The 22818-nt window shown below is 48.4% G+C and overlaps 1 protein-coding gene across 9 annotated transcripts in view; it reads left to right on the top strand.

The window, feature by feature from the left end:
• The window catches only part of ARHGEF11 (Rho guanine nucleotide exchange factor 11), a 96635-nt gene that overhangs the window by 59043 nt on the left and 14774 nt on the right, over positions 1-22818 (top strand). For 4 of the 9 annotated variants that reach the window (XM_074349602.1, XM_074349598.1, XM_074349596.1 and 1 more), the window contains 15 exons: positions 2579-2698; positions 4523-4568; positions 5168-5244; positions 6402-6539; positions 9121-9195; positions 9415-9516; positions 10582-10680; positions 11862-11904; positions 13055-13151; positions 13313-13435; positions 15938-15961; positions 17107-17251; positions 17523-17622; positions 18409-18438; positions 21308-21434. In XM_074349602.1, coding sequence (XP_074205703.1) covers positions 2579-2698; positions 4523-4568; positions 5168-5244; positions 6402-6539; positions 9121-9195; positions 9415-9516; positions 10582-10680; positions 11862-11904; positions 13055-13151; positions 13313-13435; positions 15938-15961; positions 17107-17251; positions 17523-17622; positions 18409-18438; positions 21308-21434 — 1346 coding nt within the window. The remainder of the gene's footprint in view (positions 1-2578; positions 2699-4522; positions 4569-5167; positions 5245-6401; positions 6540-9120; positions 9196-9414; positions 9517-10581; positions 10681-11861; positions 11905-13054; positions 13152-13312; positions 13436-15937; positions 15962-17106; positions 17252-17522; positions 17623-18408; positions 18439-21307; positions 21435-22818) is intronic. The other 5 variants (XM_074349597.1, XM_074349599.1, XM_074349603.1 and 2 more) reach the window with 5 other exon arrangements.

Below are 22818 nucleotides of genomic sequence, written 5' to 3'. Positions count from 1 at the left end.
GTGGCTGCTTTCTTGTTGGGTTGATGGAAATGTTCTGGAATTAGATAGTGAGAATAGCTGTACAACTCTGAATATACTGAAAATCACTGAATTATATTCTTCAAAATGGTAAAGTTTGTGTTATGTGAACTATATGTCAATAATAATTTTTAAAATGTTTGTAAACACCATTAAAGCTCAAAAGAAGGAATAATGAACTATGCAGTGATCAGAGAAGGCTTCCATGAGATGACACTTGAGTTAGGTTTAGTCTGTTTCACTCTGGAAAGTGCTTTGGGCCTTCAGTACCATGATAAGCTTGGAGTTTATTCTAAAGACGGCAGGAATTGATCAAAGGATTTGAGTAGGGAAGTGATCGTACCTTCAAATCAGTGTTCTTTAGAAAAGTGTGTTAAATGGATTGACAAATGAGGAAACCATCCAGAAGGCTGTTGCAGTTGATAGAAATGATGACAGATTTAACAAGAACAGTAGGAGTAAGAACAGAAAGACAGGGATGGCAATGGGAGACAACTGGAAGAGGGAGATGAAGGAGAAAAAAGAAGAGATGGCCCCAAGTTTGGGTGCCGGGATAGATGGTGATGCCTTTGATGGAGGGAGATGGAGGAGAGGAGCAGGGTTTAGGGGAAAGAAATGAAGGTCAGCTTTGGATGTACTGAGTTTAAGGTGCCCATGGGATGTTCAGATTAAAAGACCATCCACCAGGCACATGGAGATAACAAGGATCAACCCCAGGAGAAAAGACTGGGTTGGAATAGAGATTCAGGTATCCTGAGCATAAAGGTGGTAGTTGGAATTGGGGACTAGATGATATCACCAAGGGCGCCAGTGCAGGGAAGCAGAGAGAGCTGCGGGCAGAGTTTTGGGACTTCTGTGCTTCCCTAGCACACTGTACCAACCTCTGACGTCATGCCAGTTGCTGTTATATTTAAATTTTAATTATTTATTTGTCCTCCTCTGTTGGACTTGGTTCCTCAAAGATAGGGACCGTGTCTACATTGCGTATTCCTCCTGCCCAGCTGGCGTGGGGCCTGGCGTATTCAGCTCTCTGTAAACATTTGTGAAACTGAAGGCTCACCTAGATTTAAGGGAGGAGACAGGGATAAAGCTATAGCTGCGGGGAGGGGTGTGAGGCGACCCAAGACAAGTCGAGTTAAGAAGCCAAAAGAGGACAGTGTTTCAAGGAGGTGGGTATTTAAAGAGGTCTGAAGAGATAAGGACTAAGAGACCATTGGATTCAGCCATTAGGTCATTTCGCTCTTTGCAAGAGTGAAGTGCTGGGAGGAACTGGACTGTGTATTGGAAGGCTAAGAAGTCTGGTTTCTACATGTAGACTGCTGTGTGGAAACACGTGGCTGTGAAAGGAAGGAGAAAAGACCGAGGCAGTGGCTTGAGGAACCATCAGAGTTGATGGAAAGGGTTTTGGTGGAGTGGTTTGTTTTTAAGATGAGAAACTTGGGCATTTTTGAAGGATGAGGGAAAGGAGCCATTAGAAAGACATGTGAGCAATGCCCAAGAAGAGCCCAAGGCATTAACCTTGTAAAAGATTTAGACAGAATTTGTCTTCTGAGGCCGAAGGAAAGGATGGCTGCAGGCGCTTTGAAACAGAGTAAAGTTGGGAAAGTTCTTACCGGGTGATACTATCTGCAGAGAATAAGAGAATGGTTGGGGGCTTGATGGGCGTGGAGAAGATGAAGCAGTATGAGGAATTTGTGGAAGAGGTGATCAGGTAGCAGGGAGGCCCCCGCTGAGCTTAAGAACTATGTGTACCCAATGTCTTTATTTAATTATCTGTCCAGCCAGCTTTACTGAGCATTTCCTTTTGTAGTAAATCTTAATAGCTGCCATGGATTCAGTCAAGTAAGTACGCACCAGACCTTCTGCTAAAGCACCTTACATACATGATCTCATTCAGATCGTGCAGCCGTCCCAGGAGGCAGGTCCCGCCATCTCCATTTCATCAGTGAGGACGTAGTAAAGCTTGCCCAGGTCTCCACAGCTAGGAAGTGGAGGGGCCGGAATTCAGAGCCAGGCCTCCCTGACTGCAAAGCCCAAGCTCTAAAGGCGCATGCTGTGCTCTGCTGTGTGCTGCAAGGATGCTAGATCATTGTCAGAGCGGTTCCCACTGCAGGGCTGGGCACAGGGATACGGGCTTCCCTGGTCTGCACTTCTTCCTCTCATCTGCTGTGATTCTCACGCTGTGTGTGTGTGTGTTTCCTCCTTGGCACTTTTTGTGTGTGCTGGTCTGGCCAGTCACTTAAATGTCTGTCCCTTGAGCAGCAGTCAAGGAAGACCTCATTTAGGATGTTTGCCTTAAGAACAGGTCAGATTAGGACGGGCCTTTGTATTGTGTCTTCTTTCCCCAGTCGCTTCATGTGTTTTGTTTCTCACCATTTTTACCTCTTTCTGCTCCTCAGTGATGGTGAAATAACGTGCGTCTCCTAGGAGGCAGAGATCTCCTTTCTCTCCTCTTTGTTTTGGGATAACTGCCTACTCTCCCCACTGGTGAGACGTCTGTTCTCTACTAACCACTCCTCTGCCTTTTCCCTTCCTCCCTGTCCTCCTCGCCCCTCACCAGCGTATCTGTGAGGTGTATAGCCGGAACCCCGCCAGCCTGCTGGAAGAGCAGATCGAAGGCGCCCGGCGGCGAGTCACTCAGTTACAGCTGAAGATCCAGCAGGAGACTGGTGGCTTAGTGGTGAGTGATGGAAGCGTAGCTCTAGGAAGGGCAGCGTGCACGTGGACTGAGGGAGAAATGAGGGAGAAGGCCAGAACAAAGGCTTCCTGAGTCACACAGGACCCCGGGGCTGAGCTAGGGCGTGGTTAGTGTTCTACAAAGAAACAGAGGTCAGCAGTCCTTTATTTGGCGCCACAGAAACTGAACGCTGTCCTGCCACTTGGGACCCCATAAGGAGGAATAGCCTATTTCTTGTCCTCCAGCAGCTTACAGTTGCAATGGAGACAAATAAATGTGGAATAAATCAGACTGTTGGCCTTAATCTCCTAATTATCCATTACTCTCTGGGTGGTTTCCTCGTAGGAGATATATCTTCCTGCACTGATTTTACTCAGTACTCATCTGGTGGCTTTCCCACCACCTCTCCCTCTGGTAATGGGTCTTATCACAGATATATGAGCACTTTTAAAAATCAGCCTAAGTAAAGGCTCCCCAGGCAGTTGAGAGGGCTCTGTACCAGCAGCTCACCACACTGTGAGGAAATCCCAGAGAGGAGACACTTCTTCATCTGCTCTAGTCAGGGACTTGACTCTTAGTCAAGACTTTTCTTCGTCAGGCCTTAATTCTTTGGGTAGATAAGAAGTAACTCTCCCAGAACTTCAAGATCTCCAAGAATAACATTTGCCAAAGCCGATAGAAATTATTGGTGGATTATCTACTTTCTTTTTTTAGAACATTCAGATCAAAAAAGTCTGGGAAGGGGGAGGGTATAGCTCAGTGGTAGAGTGCCTGCTTAGCATGCACGAGGTCCTGGGTTCAATCCTCAGTACCTCCGTTAAAATAAATAAATAAATAATTAAACCTCCACCCCTCCCCCACCAAAAAAAACAAGCCTGGGAAACAGGCTAATCAAATTTAAACTGTTTTATTGTCTGAAGGACTTCTCGGTATCACTTGGTTGATAGGATCTCAGGTTCTGGACTTAAGACCATCTGGATTCACATCCCAGCTATAGTGCGCACCAGCTTTAAGTCTCTTGGGCAAGTTACTTAATCCTTGGGAGCCTTGGTGTCCTCATTTATGAAATGGAGATACAGCAGGATCTGCCTGATAGTGTTACTGTCAGAATTAAAGGATGCCCTCAGCAAAGGGGCCAGTGCATGTTTGCCACCGCCGCCTCTGTGTTCATGTGCTCTGTGAGTGGTGAGTCTGAAACACTCAGCTTGGAGTCTGGAGGTCTGAGCGCCAACCCTGGCTTTAAAATGGTTTACCTGCTGTGTAGCTTGGGCAAGTTACTGAAGATCACTGGGCTTCTGTTCCTCATTTATAACATGGGAGTACCATACCTGCCTCGGAGTTGTTAAAAAACTAAATGAGACAGAAAACAGTGCTTCATAAACAGTCAGGCACTAGCGACACAATTCCCTCCACAGTGGCTGGTCAGCCCCCGGCCAGCACCTGTCAGTCCTCAGAGATCTTCAGAGGCAGAGGTTCCCATCTGCCCTCAGTCACCTGTCTGAGTCTGTCATACCCCTTGATAGTTAGGAAGTTCCTTCTGTGTCCAGTCCCACTAAGGCTTTGAGGTCCAGGGTGAGAAATCGAGTTTTTAGAATTTTACTAATGGTAAAGCTCCCCTCCCACCATTAGGGGTCACCCTTCTCCTCAAACTGTCCAAATGAAGTGATAGCTCTTCTAACTGGGCATTTTTAAGGCAATGAAGCAGAAGAGGGCACTAACTGTCAGCAGATGTTACCTGCTGAGACTGAGGGAAGGGTTGATTGGAGGAAAACAGTAGGGGGGTGAGGTTCACAGAATTGGCCCACCCTCCAGACCTTTCTTTTTTAGGACATACTTCCACTATATGGTGATACCAGCCAGAGATCATCAGAAGGTGAGTGCCCTCATCACCCGTTTTGTCCCTGGCCCATCTCTAGTCCATGTTTCTTATCTATTGTCCCCTCCTCTTGGGGCAGATTTGGAGTGGGGGGAATATATCATCCCTGCCTCTGAGAAATAGGGTAATGAGAGAAAACAGTACTAGTGACAGGGAAATTGGATACAATGTATTCAGTAGAAATGAGTGGATAACCAGTAGCCCTGGAGAGGTAAGTGCCAGGGAGACACTAGGATGATGGTGGTCCAGACAGCAGTGGGGCTACCAGCCCAGGCAGCTAGGAGCTCAAGAAATACCGTCTTAAGAGGAAGTGGATGGGCCAGAGGAGGCTTGGGGTGAGCTGAGGGTGGGACTTACTGCGAGATAGAACTTGGAACATTATTTTAGGAGGCGACGCGGCCTGGGCACAGGTGTACAGGTGGGTAAAATCCAGGTATAGTGGGCCTCAGGGGTTGTGAAAGAGAGGAAGCCAAAGGGAAACTGGGAAAGAAAGGAAGGTGGCAGCTTCGCTTCCTGCCCTAGGCACAGGTTCCCAGAATAAAGGCTCTTTCCCCCAGGCCACAGCTGCTTCCTTGTGAAAACTGTTTTCTTCTCAGGTCGATTCTCTCTGGATTCCCAGGAGGGGGACAGTGGCTTGGACTCCGGCACAGAACGCTTTCCTTCCCTCAGCGAGGTGAGTGCCAGCCAGGGAGACTCCATTTAAAACCATGCCTCCAGTGTCCCTTCTCTACGCTCCTAAAGGTTCTCTGCTCACCATTTGCACCAAGGCCCCTGGCCCGTCATCTGCGGCACTCTGCTATAGCTCCAGTTTCAGTCAAGGGTTTCAGTCACTCTGCTCTGGGTTCCAAAAAGGGGGTTTCAAATGCATTCTACATGCAGGACCATCAAATCTGGCTTTTTTATTATAGCCAGCTCTTACATGAAGAATAGGGTGGAGAGAGAGGCCGTGTCATTAACTGTAGCAAGCCTTTTTTGAGTATAAGGGAGCAGAGACAAAAATCCTCTGCAACAGTGGCTGGACCAAAACCACATTGCTCGCTGGCTGTGAACATCATCTTAGAGTGAAACAATGAGCCAGGCCTAATCAGAAGTGGCAGGCTCTCTTTGTCACAGATCTTTCTGCAGTTTGAAGAGCTTGTTTTGTCTGAAGTGGTCAAGAGAACTTCAGGCTTTGGCTTCAGAGGCTGTCTTCTAGGTATTTTCAGTCTGCATATGTTAATTGCTGTTTTAAACTTACAGTAGAAAAATAAGAGTGAGTGAAAGAAGTAATAATGATGTTAGGAAAATATTAACTTAACCAGGTTAATTACATATGTGAATAATTAATTGAAAACATGTTTAAAACCTAAGTTTAAATAATAGTTGAAATTCTATTTCTTTACTTCTGTCTGTTCGTGGGAAGACGATGAATATATGTGGAAGGATCAGTAGGTTGGAAAGACACCAGGAAGGGGGAGGAGGATCCTAAATAATCCCCAGCTGACATCCTCCTGCAGACTCAACATCTGGAAGCAGTGCGGCCCACTGATGAAGGCTGCGGGCAGTGGGTTGAGACTGTCTGCATTGCATGCAGAGAGTACCACTGTACCAGCTCGACCTCCAGCAAGTCCTGTAACCTCTCCAAGTCTTAGTTCCCTTGTGTGAGGAGTGGGGGTAGTAATAGCGTCTGCCTCAAAGGGCTGCTGTGAGCACTAAATGAGGTAATACGTAACCAAGGGCTTAGTGTAATGCCAGGCACAGAGTAAGTACGGGATTTTTATGAGCTGATGAGCTGAACCCCAAGGAGATTCTGGATGAGTGTCCTTCTCACAGAATTCTCCGTTCTTCTAGTCACTGATGAATCGGAACTCGGTACTGTCAGACCCCGGGCTGGACAGTCCTCGAACCTCCCCTGTGATCATGGCCCGGACGGCTCAGCACCACAGGCGGCAGGGCTCAGACGCACCAGTTCTCCCCAGCAGTGACCAGGTGAGTGATGGGGCCAGCCTGCAGTTCGCCTTTCCCTCTTTTCATGGCCTTGAATCATCAGGCTAAAGTCCTGTTTTGAGATAGGCCCCACCAGAGAACAAATAGTAAGGGGAGGGCATGGTAGAAGCAGATGCAGGAAAGTGAGGCTGTCTCAGCTTCTGTGTGAAGAGTCAGTGGATACATCCCTAGGGAGGCAATGTCTAAGGACCTTTCTTTTAATGTCTGTATGGAATAGGAAGCAGTATTGTTCAGTGTTCCTCCAGAATGCTAATTCTCAATCTTCTCGTTCTTTAGTCCCTTTCTTAAGCAAAACCTTATCACTTGGCACCCTAATATAGAAAACAAAAGCTCAGCTACCTGGGACCTTTCCTATTCAGCCTTCCCTTCCCTCTCAGGGGCACTTCCCTGGAGCCCTCAGGTTCTACAAAATCTGATTCGAGGGGGAGGATATAGCTCAATGGTGAAGTGCATGCTTAGCATGCACAAGGTCCCGGTTTGAAACCCCAGTACCTCCATTAAAATATATACATACATATATATCTCACATGTGTTAAATTGCCTAGTGCACCAGCTGCTGTGCTAAATCCTTTAGGGAAAAATGTCATTTAATTCTCACCATCAGGAAAGGAGATAGGCATTAGAACCTTCATTCGGTGAGAAAATTGAGGCGAAGAAAGGCTAAGGGACCATTCAGGGACTCAGCTTGCTAATGGCACTATCAGACTACAACTTAATTTTCCTGATTTTCCTGAGCCCCAAGCAGGGCTGCCCACTGTCCTGGCTGCTGTTTGACACCCCCCACCCCCCCACCCCCTCATAGCACTACAGAACCAAGGTCGGGCTGCCGAGTGAGGTCAGGGGCACATTGTGTTCTGAAGAGAGGTTTTCCCTTAGGTGGCTAATAGGAGCAGGTGTGGAGTAATTGGAGTCCTTTTCCTGCTCTGAATTTGTTCCAACTTCTGAAAAATATTTAAATTGCTATTTTTTATTTTTATTTATTTTTTACTTTTTTTATTGAGTGATAGTCATTTTACATTGTTGTGTCAAATTTAAATTGCTATTTTTGAGTGATAAGAGCAAATACAGTATAGTTCCAGTTTCTTAATAATAATCTATGTTAGTAAGAGCAGAGTTGGAAATCTAAACTATTCATGAAACTGTCAGCAGCTGGGGGTGGCATCATAGGGAACTCTCACTTTGTTAGGTAATTCTGCAGTATTTGTTGGGTTTTTTTATGATAAGCATGTTCTGCTTTTGCAATCAGAAAAACTATGTATTTGTAAAAAAAAAAAAAATTTTTTTAAACAAATCCTCTCTGCAAATAAGCAAAAACTTAGTGCTTTCAGGTTTCACTAGAGAGCCAAGTAGAGCCGGAAGTGGTCATCCAACACCCCTTGGGGATCCTGGATCCCATGGGATTCAGGGACTAGGGTGTTGGAGGAGAGGAGGATAGGAGTTGAGGATGTGTTCGAGAAATACAGATCCAGCACATCGGGCCTGACTGCAATTTTGAACATGCCATTCAGTCTCTCTGGGCCTCACTTTTTTCATTTATAAGTGAGTGCTGGACTCTGACCGCTGAGCTGCCTTCCGGGTCTCCCATGTTCTGTACTCGATCATTCTGAGCATACAGTCTGTAAATACCCAGGAGAACAAAAATGAGTGAGGAGTGTCAGGGAGGAACTGTCAGGAAAAGCCCCTGAAGAAGGTGGAGTAAGAGGGTGTCTCAGGCCTGGGAAAAAGTACTTATGAGTAATGCCTGCCCTAAGTAGGTTCCAGAACACAGCCCTTTTTGGGGAATCACTGAAAATGAGGTTGATCAAATTGAGTGAAAGATGTAGTTGGTAGAAAAACTTTGAAAGCTCAAGGAAGCTTTAGGGGAAAGGTTTGTCCAGTGAAGTATCTGAAAAGTTTATACAGTGTGAAATCTCTCAACATGCCTAATCGATGGCATAAGGGGAATAGAGAGAAAAGCCAAGCTAAGAAGTTTGGATTTCAGACAGGTAATGGGGATCCACCATAGATTCTTGAGCAGACAGGGGAAGTGGTGACAATAGAGTGGGAGAAGGATCAGCTCCATCCCCTTTCGCTCAAGGAGGCAGAGCTGGACTACAGCAGAGGTCAGGGGCAGGGGTCAGGGCAGAGGTCAGGGGCACGCAGTAACTGTCGAGGAGCACTGTGGAAGGCCTAGATTGGGAGGGTGTGTGTTTGGGGTGGGGGCACTGCGGGAGGAGCCCAGCAGTCCAGCAGGAGCTCTAGGTCCTTACTTGCGGGCTGCCACTCCCTCCTCAGATCTTTCACAAACAGGAAGAGAGCACTTTCTCTCACTTCCCATCTTCATACGTCATGTGACAGGCTGCTCTGCGTCTGCCCTGCCCCACCCAGAAGCAGTTGCCTTCCTGCAAGTGGAAATCATCTTTTCTCTTCTCTGAGATTTGGGGGTGGTAGTGAGATGCCAGTGTCTACCAGGCCTGTGTGGCTTTCCTCGCTAGCGCTGACTCGTTATCAAACAGACTTCACTGAGGGGCCTGGACCCCTACCCTCTAACCGCTCATCTCTACAACTTGACTCTCTCCCCTAGGGTGTAGATCAAAGCCCAAAGCCTTTAATTATTGGCCCAGAGGAAGATTATGACCCGGGTTATTTCAACAACGAGGTAACGGTTTCCTGATTTTTTCCTTTCATCATTCTCTGTCGCACCAGCTGCTCCAGACTAGAAGCGGTTGGACTGGCACCAGCTGTGTGGGAGCGCGGGGGAGGGGGCCGCGCTTAGCAGCCCTGGAGGGCGGAAGGCATGGGAGCTCAGCTGGGACAGGCGGTGCTGCTGTGCCCTTCCTCTGTGCCCCCCAGCCCTTCCCGTCCTTCTGCCTTCCAGAGCGACATCATATTCCAGGATTTTGAGAAACTTAAGTCACGGCCGGCTCACCTGGGGGTTTTTCTACGGTACATCTTCTCACAGGCAGACCCCAGCCCCCTGGTAAGTCACAAGTGTCTGCCTTGATTGAGTGCCTGCTTGTGCTTGGCCCTTGTCCCTGCTCTCTGGATGTCTTAGGTCAGGTCCATGGGTGCACTTAGGCATCTCAAGGACAGAGAGAAAACAGAGAAAAAGATGCAACCTAGGTGGAAGGGATGCTTCGCTGCTGACTACATATAGATAGCTCAGGGAGGAGCAGGAAAAGCTAGGCCAAGAAAGCTGTCGTTCTGGGTCAGCTTGGAGGAGATGGTCTTTCTAGGTTTTTTGAATGAAAGTGGATACAGACTGACTGTGTGGAGTTGTTACTACAAGAAAGCTTGGCAGAGGAGCAAGGTGATAAAAAGTCTTCAATCTGAAGGTGATGACAAGAAAGACAGTGAGGGGATGGAGGTCAGGGTACCCTGCAACACTGTCGGAGCCCGCAGGCTTACGAGTTTCTGTCATTCTGCTCGGCTGCTTAGAAAGAAAGGGAGATGAAAGGAGAGAGGCTGCTGTTGTGTTTTTCAGCATAAACTTCTTGCCCGAAGCATGCACTGCTCTTTCTCCTTTCTGGCGATACCACTGTTAAAAGCCAGAGTCAGCGTCCATTAGCTATTCATTGAACACCTGTGTATAAGTCCCAAGTGCTGGTGTCTCAGAAGCATTCCTGAAGACCAGGAACAGTGCAAGAGAAATAAAACACAAACCTTTAAAAACAACAGATAAGCAGTACAAGACAAAATGCCAGATGTGGAGACGGTACAGAGCTGGGGAGTGATTGTGTTGGCGGGGGTGGGTGCATACGCAAAGGGGTGAGGATTATCTATCACAGGTTCCTGAAACGCTCTAAGCCAGGTTTCTCAGCCTCAGCGCCACTCACGCTTTGAGCCGTAGAATTCTTCATTGTGGGGGCTGTCAGGTGCATCACAGGGTCTTTAGCTGCATCACTGGACTCCACCCACTAGATGCCAGTAGCACCTCTGCAGATGTAACAATAAAAAACATCTCCAGACATTGCTGGTTGTCCCCCGGAGGGCACAACCTCTCCGGGTTGAGAATCTCCGCTCTAACCCATTTTCTCTCTCCTAGCTTTTTTACTTGTGTGCAGAAGTCTATCAGCAGACAAACCCCAAGGATTCCCGAAGCTTGGGAAAAGACATCTGGAATATCTTCCTAGAGAAAAATGCGGTAAGGCAATCAGAAATTGGATTACAATTTTATTATATTGTTTGGACCACTCAGAGGCAGAGGGAGAACTAAGCAAGACATTCAGGCCAGATGGAGACAAGTTCTTACAGAGGATTCCTGGATTCTGTACTTAGCTGCGCTCTCTCAAGATTGACATCCTCTCTTATAGCTCCTTTGTTCCACATGTAGCAGGGTAGACTGCACGTTGCCTCTCTCTGATGTGTCTGGAGAAAGAACTTGGCACCAAATCCTAACCACTCTCCCCTGGATCAGTGTCCTGGTTCCCTTCAGCCCTCCTTGCTTTGCCCATCCCTGGGACAAAGAAATGGAGGCCCAGAGGCATCAGACGATAGAAATCCGTGGGCCATGATGTGAGCCCAGATTTCTGAAGCTCAGCATGACTTGCTGTCACTGTCCAAAGGCAGCATTCAGAGGGAGGGCACCCTAGAGAACCTGGGGCCGGTTAGCACACTGCATCTGGACGTGGTTCCCAAGGATGTGTCCGGGATCCGGTGGCAACAGCACCTTGGCCTGCAGAGGGCAGTTCCCATCTCAGACTCCAATCTAATCAACTAAACTAATTCCAAAATGACTTTACTCATCTGGCAATCAGCTGCGAGGACTAATGAGATTGGGAAAGAAATTGGTTTTCCTCAGGATTTTCATTTTTGCCCCCTTCAGTGGGTCTTAAGTAAGGAGGCTGGAGCCACCAGTTGTTCCCTGTCGGTGGTTGTGGAACCAGCCCAGGATCCAGCTGTCAGGTACTCGTAAAGCCAAAGCCAGGCACGGCGCTCACTGGAGGACTTGGTGACGTAAGGCCAGCTTTCCCATGGGAGTCGAGGCGAGGGGAAGCCCATCAAATCGCCTCACAAGGATTTCTCCCTTGCTGCCGAATTGGCACCGGTTCACTTTTTGGAACCTTTCCATTCCACGCACCCTGATGTCCTTGAAATAAGAGTGGGGAAAACTGCATGTACCAGCCTCCGAATACAGTCCCAGCTTGCCTTGTAGCCTCAGATTCCATTCTCAAAATCCCCAACCTAGATTCAGTCGGAGAGCAGTGAGTGGAGGCTGGGGTAGTTGCAGGGGAAAGGGGAAAGGCGGTGTTCCAGAGCCCTCCTCGCCTCTGCACAGTACCTCCCACGTCCTCACCACTTCTGCCCTGCTCTTCTGTTTTTCAGCCTCTGAGAGTAAAGGTCCCGGAGATGCTACAGGCCGAAATTGGTAAGTTGGCTCCTTGGTCAGTTAGTCTCCTCTTGGTGCTCATCTTGCGTGGGGCCCTCAGGAGGCTCTAGGGAACAGAGAACATAGTCCCTGCCTTGGGCAGCCGTCCTCTGATCGGGGGAAATAGGGACAGTTCCTCCAGGACCCCTCACTGTAGCTTATGGACAAGCCCAGGCGGGACAGACTCTGCCTCTCCCTTGTCACGGGAGACACGACTTCGGAGGCAGGGGCTCATTTCTACCGATATTCTGTATGACCTCTCTGGGCCTTGGTTGGCTCATCTGTACAAAGAGAAGATGGGATTCCTAAGTCTGGTGACCAGCAGGATCCCTTGGAGACTGCTGCTTTAAAAATTCAGAAACCAGGGCCTCACTCCACCCCATCTGCAGAGTCAGAATCTCTGGAGTGTTTTTGTTCTTCTGCTTTTGTTTGTGTAAGCTCCTTACCTAATACACAGTGGGGACCCAGTGAGCCCGGTGACTGCTCTGCTCCCTTCTCATTCTCAAGTCATGAAAGTAGAAAGAAGAGCTGAGGGTGGCGGTCAAGAGGATGTCAGTCTGGGAGGCTGGTCACAGGAACTTCCTAGAGGTTAGACGTTCAAAGCTGCCTTCGAAAAGAGGTGCTTCACAGGCCTGGATGACAGGGAGGAAAGCTGAAGGGCACAGGGCTTGCTCCAAAGCAGAGTGAGGGGCAACCAGGGACTTGGCCTCCGCTGAGTGAAGCTAGACGCAGGGACAGGAGAGACATCTTGCAGTTTCTGATGGGGAGTGCTTGCCTTTTTCAGCCTTGTGAGCTGGGCCTGGGGCGATGGAGGGGGATGAGCCTCTTAGTTTGCATTTGATGTCCGAGGGCAGCATCTGGACACATCCAGAGAGGGGCCTTACTCTTTCCCCACTTAATGGAGCATAGAACGTCCCGAAAATGTTTTTGTCCTTGGTTTGGACTTGGACATCAGGATTCCAGTCCTGAATTCAGGAATGACCTGGTAGATCCAGGCCTCCTCCACTTCCTTTGGCTGACAGGAGGGCAGGGAGCCAGCCGCCCCTCCCGTGGCCACAGGGAGCTAGGAGGCTTTGAGATGCTCAGCAGTTGTAACCTCCGCCTCCCCGACATCCCTCCCCTTTCTGTCTTCCCTCGGCTCCCACCACAGACCTGCGCCTGCGGAGCAGTGAGGACATCCGCGCTGTTCTCTGTGAGGCTCAGGAGGCGGCCATGCCGGAGATCCAGGAGCAGATCCACGACTACAGGTTGCCCAGAGCCCCACCCTCCTGCTGTCTCCCCTCTGCCTCCTCGCCCTTTGTCTTTCCCCCATGGTGTGTATGTCTACGTTATGTGTGTACGTACGTGTGCCTCACTCTGTCAAGCATTGATGTACATTTGTTTCTTTCTCTGTGTCTCTCTGGCTCAGAACAAAGCGCACCCTGGGGCTGGGCAGCCTGTATGGTGAGAATGACCTGCTGGACCTGGATGGGGACCCTCTCCGTGAGCGCCAAGTGGCCGAGAAGCAGCTGGCTGCCCTAGGAGATATCCTGTAAGTCTCCAGTCCCACTCCCACCCCCTGAACATGCTGAACAGATTGACATAGTTTGTGGGTCTGTTTCCCAGCCTTTCCCCCTCTTCCACTTCTTGCCTGGTTTTCCTCCTCGAAAGATGGGGAGAGTCTGGCCCTCCTGCTGCATTTCTCAGGCTGGGGCTGCAAGAATTTCAAGGGAGTTGCAGAGCCCGGGGCTCCTGACAGTAATTTGATTGTTATGACAAACCACTGGCTCTAGCAACGCTGTGAGCTTTCTGCCTCCCCTGCCTAGCCTCTTCCTGACCGTTCTCCCTTCCCGCCGCTAAGATCGTATCTGATGCTGACGGTGAGAGCCATGCTGTGTGTCACCAGTGGATGCCATTCCTTCAGGAGACAAATAGAATGGACTGGTGAAAACTGAACCATTTTTAACTAATCACATCAGAGGACTAACCTAACTGAACTTCTTGAGAAGCTTCTGGCACAACTGCTGGCATTGCCTTTTTCCAGTCCTGTTTTTCTAAATTTTCCCAGGCACCTGGGATGACTCTGTGTTTTGTGGGAACCCTTCCAGATGTAGAGGTAGATTTTCACCCCAGCATTGCTTCTCCAAACAGTAGTTGTGTGACCTTGAACAAGCCATTTCATCTGCCTTGGTCTCATCTACAATAACAAAAGTTGGGCTCGACACTCTCTATAGTCTCCACTAATGCTGGTTTTTCAATCCAGCACATATTTATGGTGTCCCCTCTGGTGCTGAGCACTGTACTAGGCTCCTTGGGTACATTAGTGAACAAACACCGATGCTTATGGAGCTTATGTTATCTTGGGAAGAGAAAGCAGTATATAATAAATGAGTGAATTTTATCATTCCTTGGAAAATACTAAGTGCTGGCAGGGAGGGAAATAGAGCAGGCCGAGGAGGGTCAGGAGCACGTGAGCCAGTGGGTTGCAATTTTAAATAAATAGAGTCTCATTGAGAAAGTCACATTTGGACAGCTGAGAAAGAGGGGGGTAGTGGTCATCCTTGGGAACATCTTGGGGGAAGAGCACCCCAGGCAGAGGGAACAGCCAGGGCAAAGTAAGAATGTGCTTTGAGAAGCAGTGGGAGACCAGCGGGGCCAGAGCAGGGTGACGGCAGAGAGCAGGAGGACCAGCCTCACAGAGCCCGTGACTGACTGTTGTTTTTTCTCTCAGCGCATGAGGAGGCATTGGAGCCTTGACAGACTCGTGTGGTGGAAGCTGGTGGGAGAGCAAGAGAGGGTTCCAGACAGGGAGGTCAGTTGCAGGAATCCATGCAGCAGGGGCTCGGACCAGAGCAGTGGCCATGGAGGTTGTGGAAAGAGGCCACCTCTAGGTATTTTTTGACAATAAAGCCAACAAGGGGATTTTCTAAAAATTGATGTATACAATGTGAGAGAAAGAAAAATGAAAGACGACTCCATAGTTTTTACCTGAATGACTAAAAGGACAAAAGTGCCATCAGTCGAGTTAGGAACAACTGTGTGTGGAGCAGTTTGTGGTAGAAAATAAGGGGCTCAGTTTCAGTCGTGTCAGAATCTAAGATCTTCTGTAGACGTCAAACTGGAGATTCGAGTAGGCAGCTGCATATATGAATCTGGCATTTGATAAGAGTTCCAATTTGGGACTGAGACTAGATGAGGTCACGCAGGGAGGGCACGGTCTTTGAAAACAACCCTCCCACTCAGCCAAGCCCTAAATCTTTCTGGGCCTTAGTTTCCCTAGTGGTCAGATGGCTGTAATCACCCCAACCACTCCAGGGATGGAGGCAAAACCTGACCGAGCCTATTCTGAGATCATAGGCACCACAGTGCTATACAGGATTATTATTGACAGCATAGACACTGCTTATAATGGCTTCTATGTAAAGGAATGAAGCTTCAGCCTCGTTAAATGGAGGTATAGTACGTACTCATGGATTATTCTAAGTGTAAATATTATACATGTAAATAGCTTGGAATGCTGCTTGGCCCATAGTGAACATGCAAATATGAATCGCTGCTCCCATTTACCTCTTTTCTTTTAAATAGGTTCCTCTGAATCAGGTCTCAAGGAGTGATCTCTGCTCTCTCACTTTTCCTTTTGCCTCAGTGTCAGCCCAGCCCAGCCCTTCTAATTTAGTTCTAGGTGAACACAAGGAGGAGCCTTGTCCTCCATAATAACTTCAGAAGCTGAAACAGATACCAAGCAAGAAGCTCTGTTTGCCACATTCCACTTGCTTTTAGCTAGAAGGACATCATCTTCATCGTCCTCATCCTTGTCATCTCTCTGTGTGAACTGACTCCCTCAAGGAAGTGAGAGCCCTCACCTCCTGAGCCCCAAGCTGGCTCCAGAGCTGAGACCAAGAGTCTGAGTCTGACCTTTTATCATCCTCTTCCCTCCTCCCTCCCCGCCACCCCCCTTTTTCTGAGAGAGAACTTACCCTCCTCCCAGTCTCCACACGGCAGACAAGCCTCTGCCTTTGCAATCTGAGTCATCTGTTCTTTCTTTTTGTTCCAGGTCCAAATACGAGGAAGACAGGAGGTGAGTGAGTCTGTGGTGTGGTTTCAAGGTGGGCAAGAATGGGGTTGAGCTACTGGGCTTTGCATCTCTGCCCACCACAGGGGAGTCCCCAGTGTCATAGGATCATGGTCTGTCCAAGTTTAGTTCCCAAGTGTCTATGTAACCATAAAGAAAGGGGGTCGTGAGGTCCAGGCCCTGATGCTTGGGGACCACTGCCTGGGACATGGGTCTCCTCAGTGAGAAGACACCAAGCCACCAGCATTCCCAGCATTCCCGTTCCTGAGCTCCTCTCCACCCACATTAGCCCTGTGTCTGCCTCCCTGCTTCTTTCTCTTAAGCCACCTAGAGAAGTAGCAGTGACAGAATCAGCCTGTGTTAGCAGCACCTACAGAGGGAGCTGGGGTCCTACATGTTTCCTCTCTTGGCACATTCTTCTTTTTTTTTTTGCAGCCTATATGCATCTCTGTTTCTCAGCAGCCAGTGTTCAGATGAGTATGCATTCTTTGAGCATACACACACTTAATAAGGGAGAGAAGATGGGGTTAGAAGTCTGTTTCAGAGGAGAGGAAAGCCAGGGCCAAAGCATTTGCTTCATTGAATCCACAAAGTGGGTAATCTGTCTGCTGAATTAAGAGCCAAATACATTTTTAAACACAGAGCTCTGGACAGTTTCATCTGTGGCAGTTGGAAGGTACCTGAGAGATCCTCTCCTCTTTTCCTCCCTGTACTGGGGCTGGGAGGTGGCAAACGCAGCTTACCTGTACTTACAGGGACGGACCAGTTGACATTTCTCCCCATCCCTTTGCCACCCCACCCCCCATGTATTATCTGTGGGCCTCAGCGGTCCTCCAGGCCTGCCCGTGGCTTGTCTGCTTGTTTTGGGGAACTGACATGTCCTTCCAGTGACCACTGTCCCCTGGTTAGGAAGAGCTCTCTGTAGGAAAAGAATATGGTTTTTCCGGGGAGTCGTGCCAGCCAAGGCTTTCGCCGGCTTCTGCCTGCTGTCCCATTTGAGTATTCCTGGCCTCCCTGAATGCCCTGGCCCTTCCCCACCCCACTGGGTGGCGGTGAGGAGACCCGGTGGAGCAGAGTTCTGGCCCTTCCTCCGGCTGGCAGGGACGTAACTCGCGCTTTCTGATTCACTGCCCTGGGTTCCTCCCTTACAGCGCCCCCATGGACTTCGCCCTCAATACCTACATGAGCCATGCGGGGATCCGTCTTCGAGAGCCACGACCTTCCAACACGACCGAGAAGGCCCAGTCTGCTCCTGACAAGGACAAGTGGCTTCCCTTCTTCCCAAAGACCAAAAAGGTGACAGAGCTTCCCTGCAAAGTCATCCTTTGGTGCAGTTACCTGCTTGTGCTGCTGCCTTTGGACGTGGAGTCGTTGAGAATCCCCAGACTAGAGCAGCTGTCCTTTCCTCCAGTCTCAGGCCAGAAGCAAATGTGCCAGTTTAGGGGACAAGCATGAGTGTGCTTTCCAGTTACTTGTTTAGGGACAGTCTTAGGGTCAGTCGCAGGGTGATTAGTGACCCAGGCTGGGTACTGGGACCTTCCTCAAACCCTAGTGTCTCTTGTTTCAGCAGAGCAGTAATTCCAAGAAAGAAAAGGATGCCTTGGAGGACAAGAAGCGAAACCCCATCCTCAAGTACATCGGGAAGCCCAAAAGCTCCTCCCAGAGCAGTGAGTATTTCAGGAACAACCACCTTGGGCAGGGGTTCGGCCCCTTCACAGGCCAGTATGTTGGCGGAGGGTCTTCCTGTGCTTTTGGGAGCCACAGGCCCAAACTCTGAGACTGCAGCTTCCTCTCAGTGCTAAAGCATCTCCCCTTGCCACACTCAGTGCCAGCTCAGGTGGTACAGATAAATTCTTCAGAGCCAAGGAGGCTGTGCCAGTCCCTGGGTCTAGGAACTCAGAGCCAGTCATAGATACTAAACAGCCTTGCAGAGGAGTATTTCCGCCTTGGTACGATTGCCCTGTTGACAGCCAATGCCCCCTTCACCCCAATCCTTGGTATTTGTATATCTGAGGGCCTGTGTGTTGGGAGCAATTATGGGCCCTTGATGGAGGGTTTGAGTTACTGTTAAGCAGAACTAGATGGAAAGGGGGCAGGTTTATGACCCAGAGGCTCCCCTCATGCCATCAGTAACCCACACCTGCCTTGATCCTGTCACCAATCTCTTCCCAGCTGTGTTTCATCTGTTTGGAAGTTGCTGCTGGCCCTCCCAGTTGTTACCTCAAGACCCCAGGATTAGTCTTGGGAATCTGGGAAGGGCCTTGGAGTGGGCCTGCTGCCTTTCCTGAGATTGCTGCCTTGGGGGACGGGGGGCAGGAGGGGACTCAGCTAGATCAGCCCTGATTTTTACCACTACCTTTCATTTTCCAGCTTGATGTAATTTTTATTTTGACTCTTGAAACATTGATTTGACTTTTCATGGTTTACTTTTGTTTTTGTTTGTTTTCTTTTAGCATTTCATATTCCCTTGTCCCCTGTGGAAGGTAAAAGGACCATTTTCTTTGGGTTTTTCTTTGCATTAGCATTGAGTTTCCATTTCCCAAGTCCTGTCTGCCCTTCTTCCCTCTCCTTCTTCACCTCCTCCTGTCCTGGCTCCTTCCCTTTCCTCACTCCATTCCTCTTACATGTTCCTCCATGCTGCTAAAGCTCTGTGTGACACACACCCCTGCCCAGGGTCTCCCACCCTCACGCTGGGTGCCGGCAGAGGCCAGCCTTCTAGGCCCTCTGAGACTGTTCCACAGCCCAAGGCCTTTCTCTTCCCTTCTGTCACCTCTCCGTGGGTGAGGCTCCCAAAGCCCAAGGCTCTCTGTAAATGAGGGAAACCTTCGCATGTTGAAATGTCCTGCCCAGGTTCCTCAGGTTTTTGTTTTCAATGGAAATAATGACAAAAATCCCCATTTTTGAAGGTTACTTGGGGGTTTCTTTGGTAAATAATGTGTCTCTAACAATTTTTCTTTGGGGTATTTTAATTTCTCTCATCTTCTTTGCTTGAGCCCTTCACTACAGTACCTCCCATCTCTTTTGACTCTTAACTTTGCCAGCACAGTCACTGCTTCAGTTGAAAAGAACAACCCTAACGTATGTACATTAGAGGACCTAATATCTTCTAGAATCCATGAATAAAAGTAAATACATCTAATACACACTACCCCAAAGAAAGTCAGAACCTAGAACTGAGCAGGTTCATTTCCCATCAGTGAGGTCCCCAGGCATACAATTAAGTGATTAATATTTTCTAGGTTCTATCATAAACCCAGGGGAGAGATAGCAGTGAGATGCGATCAGGAAATTAATCTGTTGCTGTAATTCATTTTACATAAAGTAACAATTTAAAATAATCTTCAAAATTTTTTTTCAAGTTAAATTCCTAGGCTTGTTACGATATTTTAAACAATAAAAATAAAGAATTATTGGAGGGAAATCTATATAAAACAACGGAAAAAATAAAAGAATGGCCTTGAAATCCAGGCCCTTAGTTCTTAACACATACTTCCGCCTGTCCGCCCTGCCCGAGGCAGGCGTGAGGCAAGCAGCAGCCCTGCCCAGGCTGCTGGCCTTGTGTCAGCCCGAGAGTGGACAGGAACACCCAGGGTGGAACTGCCAATCCCAAGAGCAGGATAAGGGTGCTGGGTAGTCACCGCCTCTTTGAGGTGGATCTTTCTATTGTAATTTCACGACTTGATTTGATGTTCTCAAGTTCCCAGGACATCAGGCAAATCTGTATCTATATCTGAAGACCAAACACCCACCAAAGCTAGAAAGCCTCAGTATTGAGAGCTTTGCCGTTTAGGATCATCAGCTATTGCCCCTGTTTCTTAGTGAAAGTGTTTGATTGTTAGTAACAGTGTATAATTCACTTTTATTTATTTAGTTTCATTGGAGCCTCAAGGAGAGCAAAGGCTACTGGTGAAAACTTTATTCTTTTTCAAAATGTGTTTCTTTCTACCTGTTTTTTCCCCCTGTTCCTCTGGGTTATTCAGTTATACCAAATCTCAGGGCCACACCTGCTTCTTGTCACAGCTAGGGTGTAACTATGTCCCAGGAACAACTGGGCATTTTCCAGGTGGCCCATGTCAGAGGGAACAGTAGGCTCCGCCTGGGGTGTTCCCAGACTCCCGCATCATCACCCAGCCAGGGATGCACAGGGCCATGGCTGCACAGCTGACCCTGGCTCCTGCAGTTGCCTCAAGGCCCAGATGCACATTCAGTCTGGGACAGGTAGATCTGACCCTGATCTCCAAAATGGGAGTGATGGTAACAACCTCTACTTCTAACACATACACACAGCCACCTGATTTGCAGTTTTAGAAAAACATTACCTGTCTAAAGGATGTGAGCCTTGAAGAAACCAACTAAATGTTTCTCTGTTTCCTCTGGCTTGGAGATTTTCTCATGAATCTCCCGTTTAGAGACAGAGAGATTTGTAAGTTTGTGTTTGTTAATATTAGAATCTCTGGTTAGTGTGGTTAGGACCAGGGCCTGGTGCCCAGGGGTATTTTGCCTTCCTTCCCCGTCCCTCTTACCCTCCCTGTTGGCCCAGGCAGAGCAGCATCTCTAGCCCAGCTCCTGTGCTGATATCCTGGACCTGGAGCTGAGCTAATCGACTTTGAAGATGGGAGCCACTGAGCCCCTGGGCCTGAGCCTTCTTCTCCAGGGTCTCAACATGGCATCATCACCTGTGACTTTTTACTCTCTAACCTGCCCTTTCTGTTTCTTTGAACAAGAACAGCTCTCTTTTGTCTTAGCTTTGAAAAGCGTCTCCAATTTGAATGTCAGAGAGTGACATCTCTCCTCTGTTTCTTCTAAGACCCCCCTCACTGGTAATGAAGGGTGATTCTTTGATGATAGAGGCAGGGGTGGGGGTAGAAAGAACAGGAAGGAGAGTCAAGTTAAAAACAGAAATAGTGAACTCCAAAAGTAGTACAAATTTGAAAAATACTTGGTCTAATTTGGCAACATGACCAAATTCCAGGTAGTTGTGTTTTTGGTTTTCCTGGCTATTTTTTTTATGTATATATGGCTCTTGGGGAAAACCTGGTCAGGATTTTCAAGCATGAGAGTCATTGTAATAAAGAATGTGAGAGCCAGAAGAGATATCCACAGCAAATGTACTCCCAAACCCTCTCATTTTGCATCTGAGGGAAGAGTAGACCCAGAAAGGTGGGGGGACTGCCCGTGCCCTGCTGTGTAGTAGGGGAGCCAGGGCTCGACCCTGTCTCCCAACCCTCAGCCCCACGCTGTTCTCATCCATGCTTGCTCATCGCTGTCTTCTGGGCTAGAGGGGAGCGAGGGCCCTAAGAAGTCGTCCCCGAACAGGAAGCAGAGTGTCTCTCATTATCTTTCTGCTTCCAGTCAAACCAGGCAACGTGAGGAACATCATTCAGCACTTTGAGAACAATCAGCAGTACGACGCCCCAGAGCCTGGGACGCAGCGACTCTCCACAGGGAGCTTTCCCGAGGACCTGCTGGAGAGTGACAGGTAGCAGTGGCTGGACGGGGCCTGCCAGCTGCCCATGGAGGGAAGCGTGGGCTTGGAGCTTTGGAGCTAGGGTTTGATGCCAGCTACTTTACCCCCACCCCCACCCCCACCCCCAGACTATAAGGCTCCCTCAACCTTCCCACCCAGGTATCTTCAGAAGAAGACATACTATATGTAGGTGATCAGGCCAGCCAAGGAGCGAGCAGGGCCCCTGACCTTCCAGTCTAAGAACCATATGCCTTTAAGCTTTCCTTTGGATTCACTCCCTGGTTATTCCAACGTCCCCACCCCAAGAATGAGCTAGACTATGTTATAAAGCAGCTAGTCGGAAAACCCTGAAGGACAAGGCTAGAGAAGACTACAGAGGGCCAAAGGGAAATCCTGGGAAGTAAGGAAGTCAGGCTAAAGCCGGTCTTCGGTGCCCATGAAGAAGCGAGCTAGAGATGAGATTCTGCTGGGTGCTTCAGAGGCAGACAATATAACCTGGGCATCTGATGTCCATCCTGGCAAAGAGATACAAAGGCCATTGATTCAAAACACGCTGCTCTTCTCCTTTCAAGAAGGAAAAGGGGAATTGAGGCTGTGGCATCTCTCATGTTCTCCATCTCTGGCCAGGTTCTAAGAGGAACCCTTCTTTGACATTGAAACATACTCTTGGACTTGTTCTTGATTGTGGCATGACAGCCATCAAGTCCTGTCTAAAATTCTACAGCCAGCACTTAAAGTGAAAACTGCCTGTAGTCAGAAACATCCTTGCAAATTCCTTAAGTCCCACCTGGTACAGTAAATGTGGCCTTATGTATACAAAAGTAGTTCTTGTGTGCACTCGCGTCTGATTGCTGCTGAGCTGGACTAAAGGCAGACACAAGTCAGTGTGTAGCAGCCCGGACAGGCAAAGCATTTCACCCCTGAAATAACTAGTTACCAAACTAGAAGTCAAACAGTCCTGTCTGTATGCACGGTTACTCCTTTCTGTTTATACTAAGCCTTTATAGGCTTAATACATATTAAAAGATTTTGCCATAGTGAGAATTAACAAAGGTTTAGGGAAGATAAAGGTTAGATTTGTGTGGGGGTGGGAGGTTAAGTTCTAATATTACTGGGTAAATTAAATATACAGATGATATGATTGTTGGGGTAGACATGATCCTACAGATGTGCAAACATACAATTATAAGATATCAACATTTGGAGAAAATATTTGACACCATTTGCAAACTTGTATTCTTGAAGTTGTTCAGTAAATTTGCCCTAAGACATTCATTAGGATCCTAAGTCTACTCTCAGCAGAAGCATTTGGATTTGATGATTATAAGCTCGCCGACAGTGTTAGGAGAAATGGCGTCAGCGGCAGGGAGGGTCAGAGGTTGTGGGAGAAATTAAC

Source organism: Camelus bactrianus, chromosome 21 (genome assembly GCF_048773025.1).
Source record: "Camelus bactrianus isolate YW-2024 breed Bactrian camel chromosome 21, ASM4877302v1, whole genome shotgun sequence".
Lineage (NCBI taxonomy): Eukaryota > Metazoa > Chordata > Mammalia > Artiodactyla > Camelidae > Camelus > Camelus bactrianus.
Note: the sequence above shows the minus strand (reverse complement) of the source record. Positions and strands in the feature narration are given on the sequence as shown.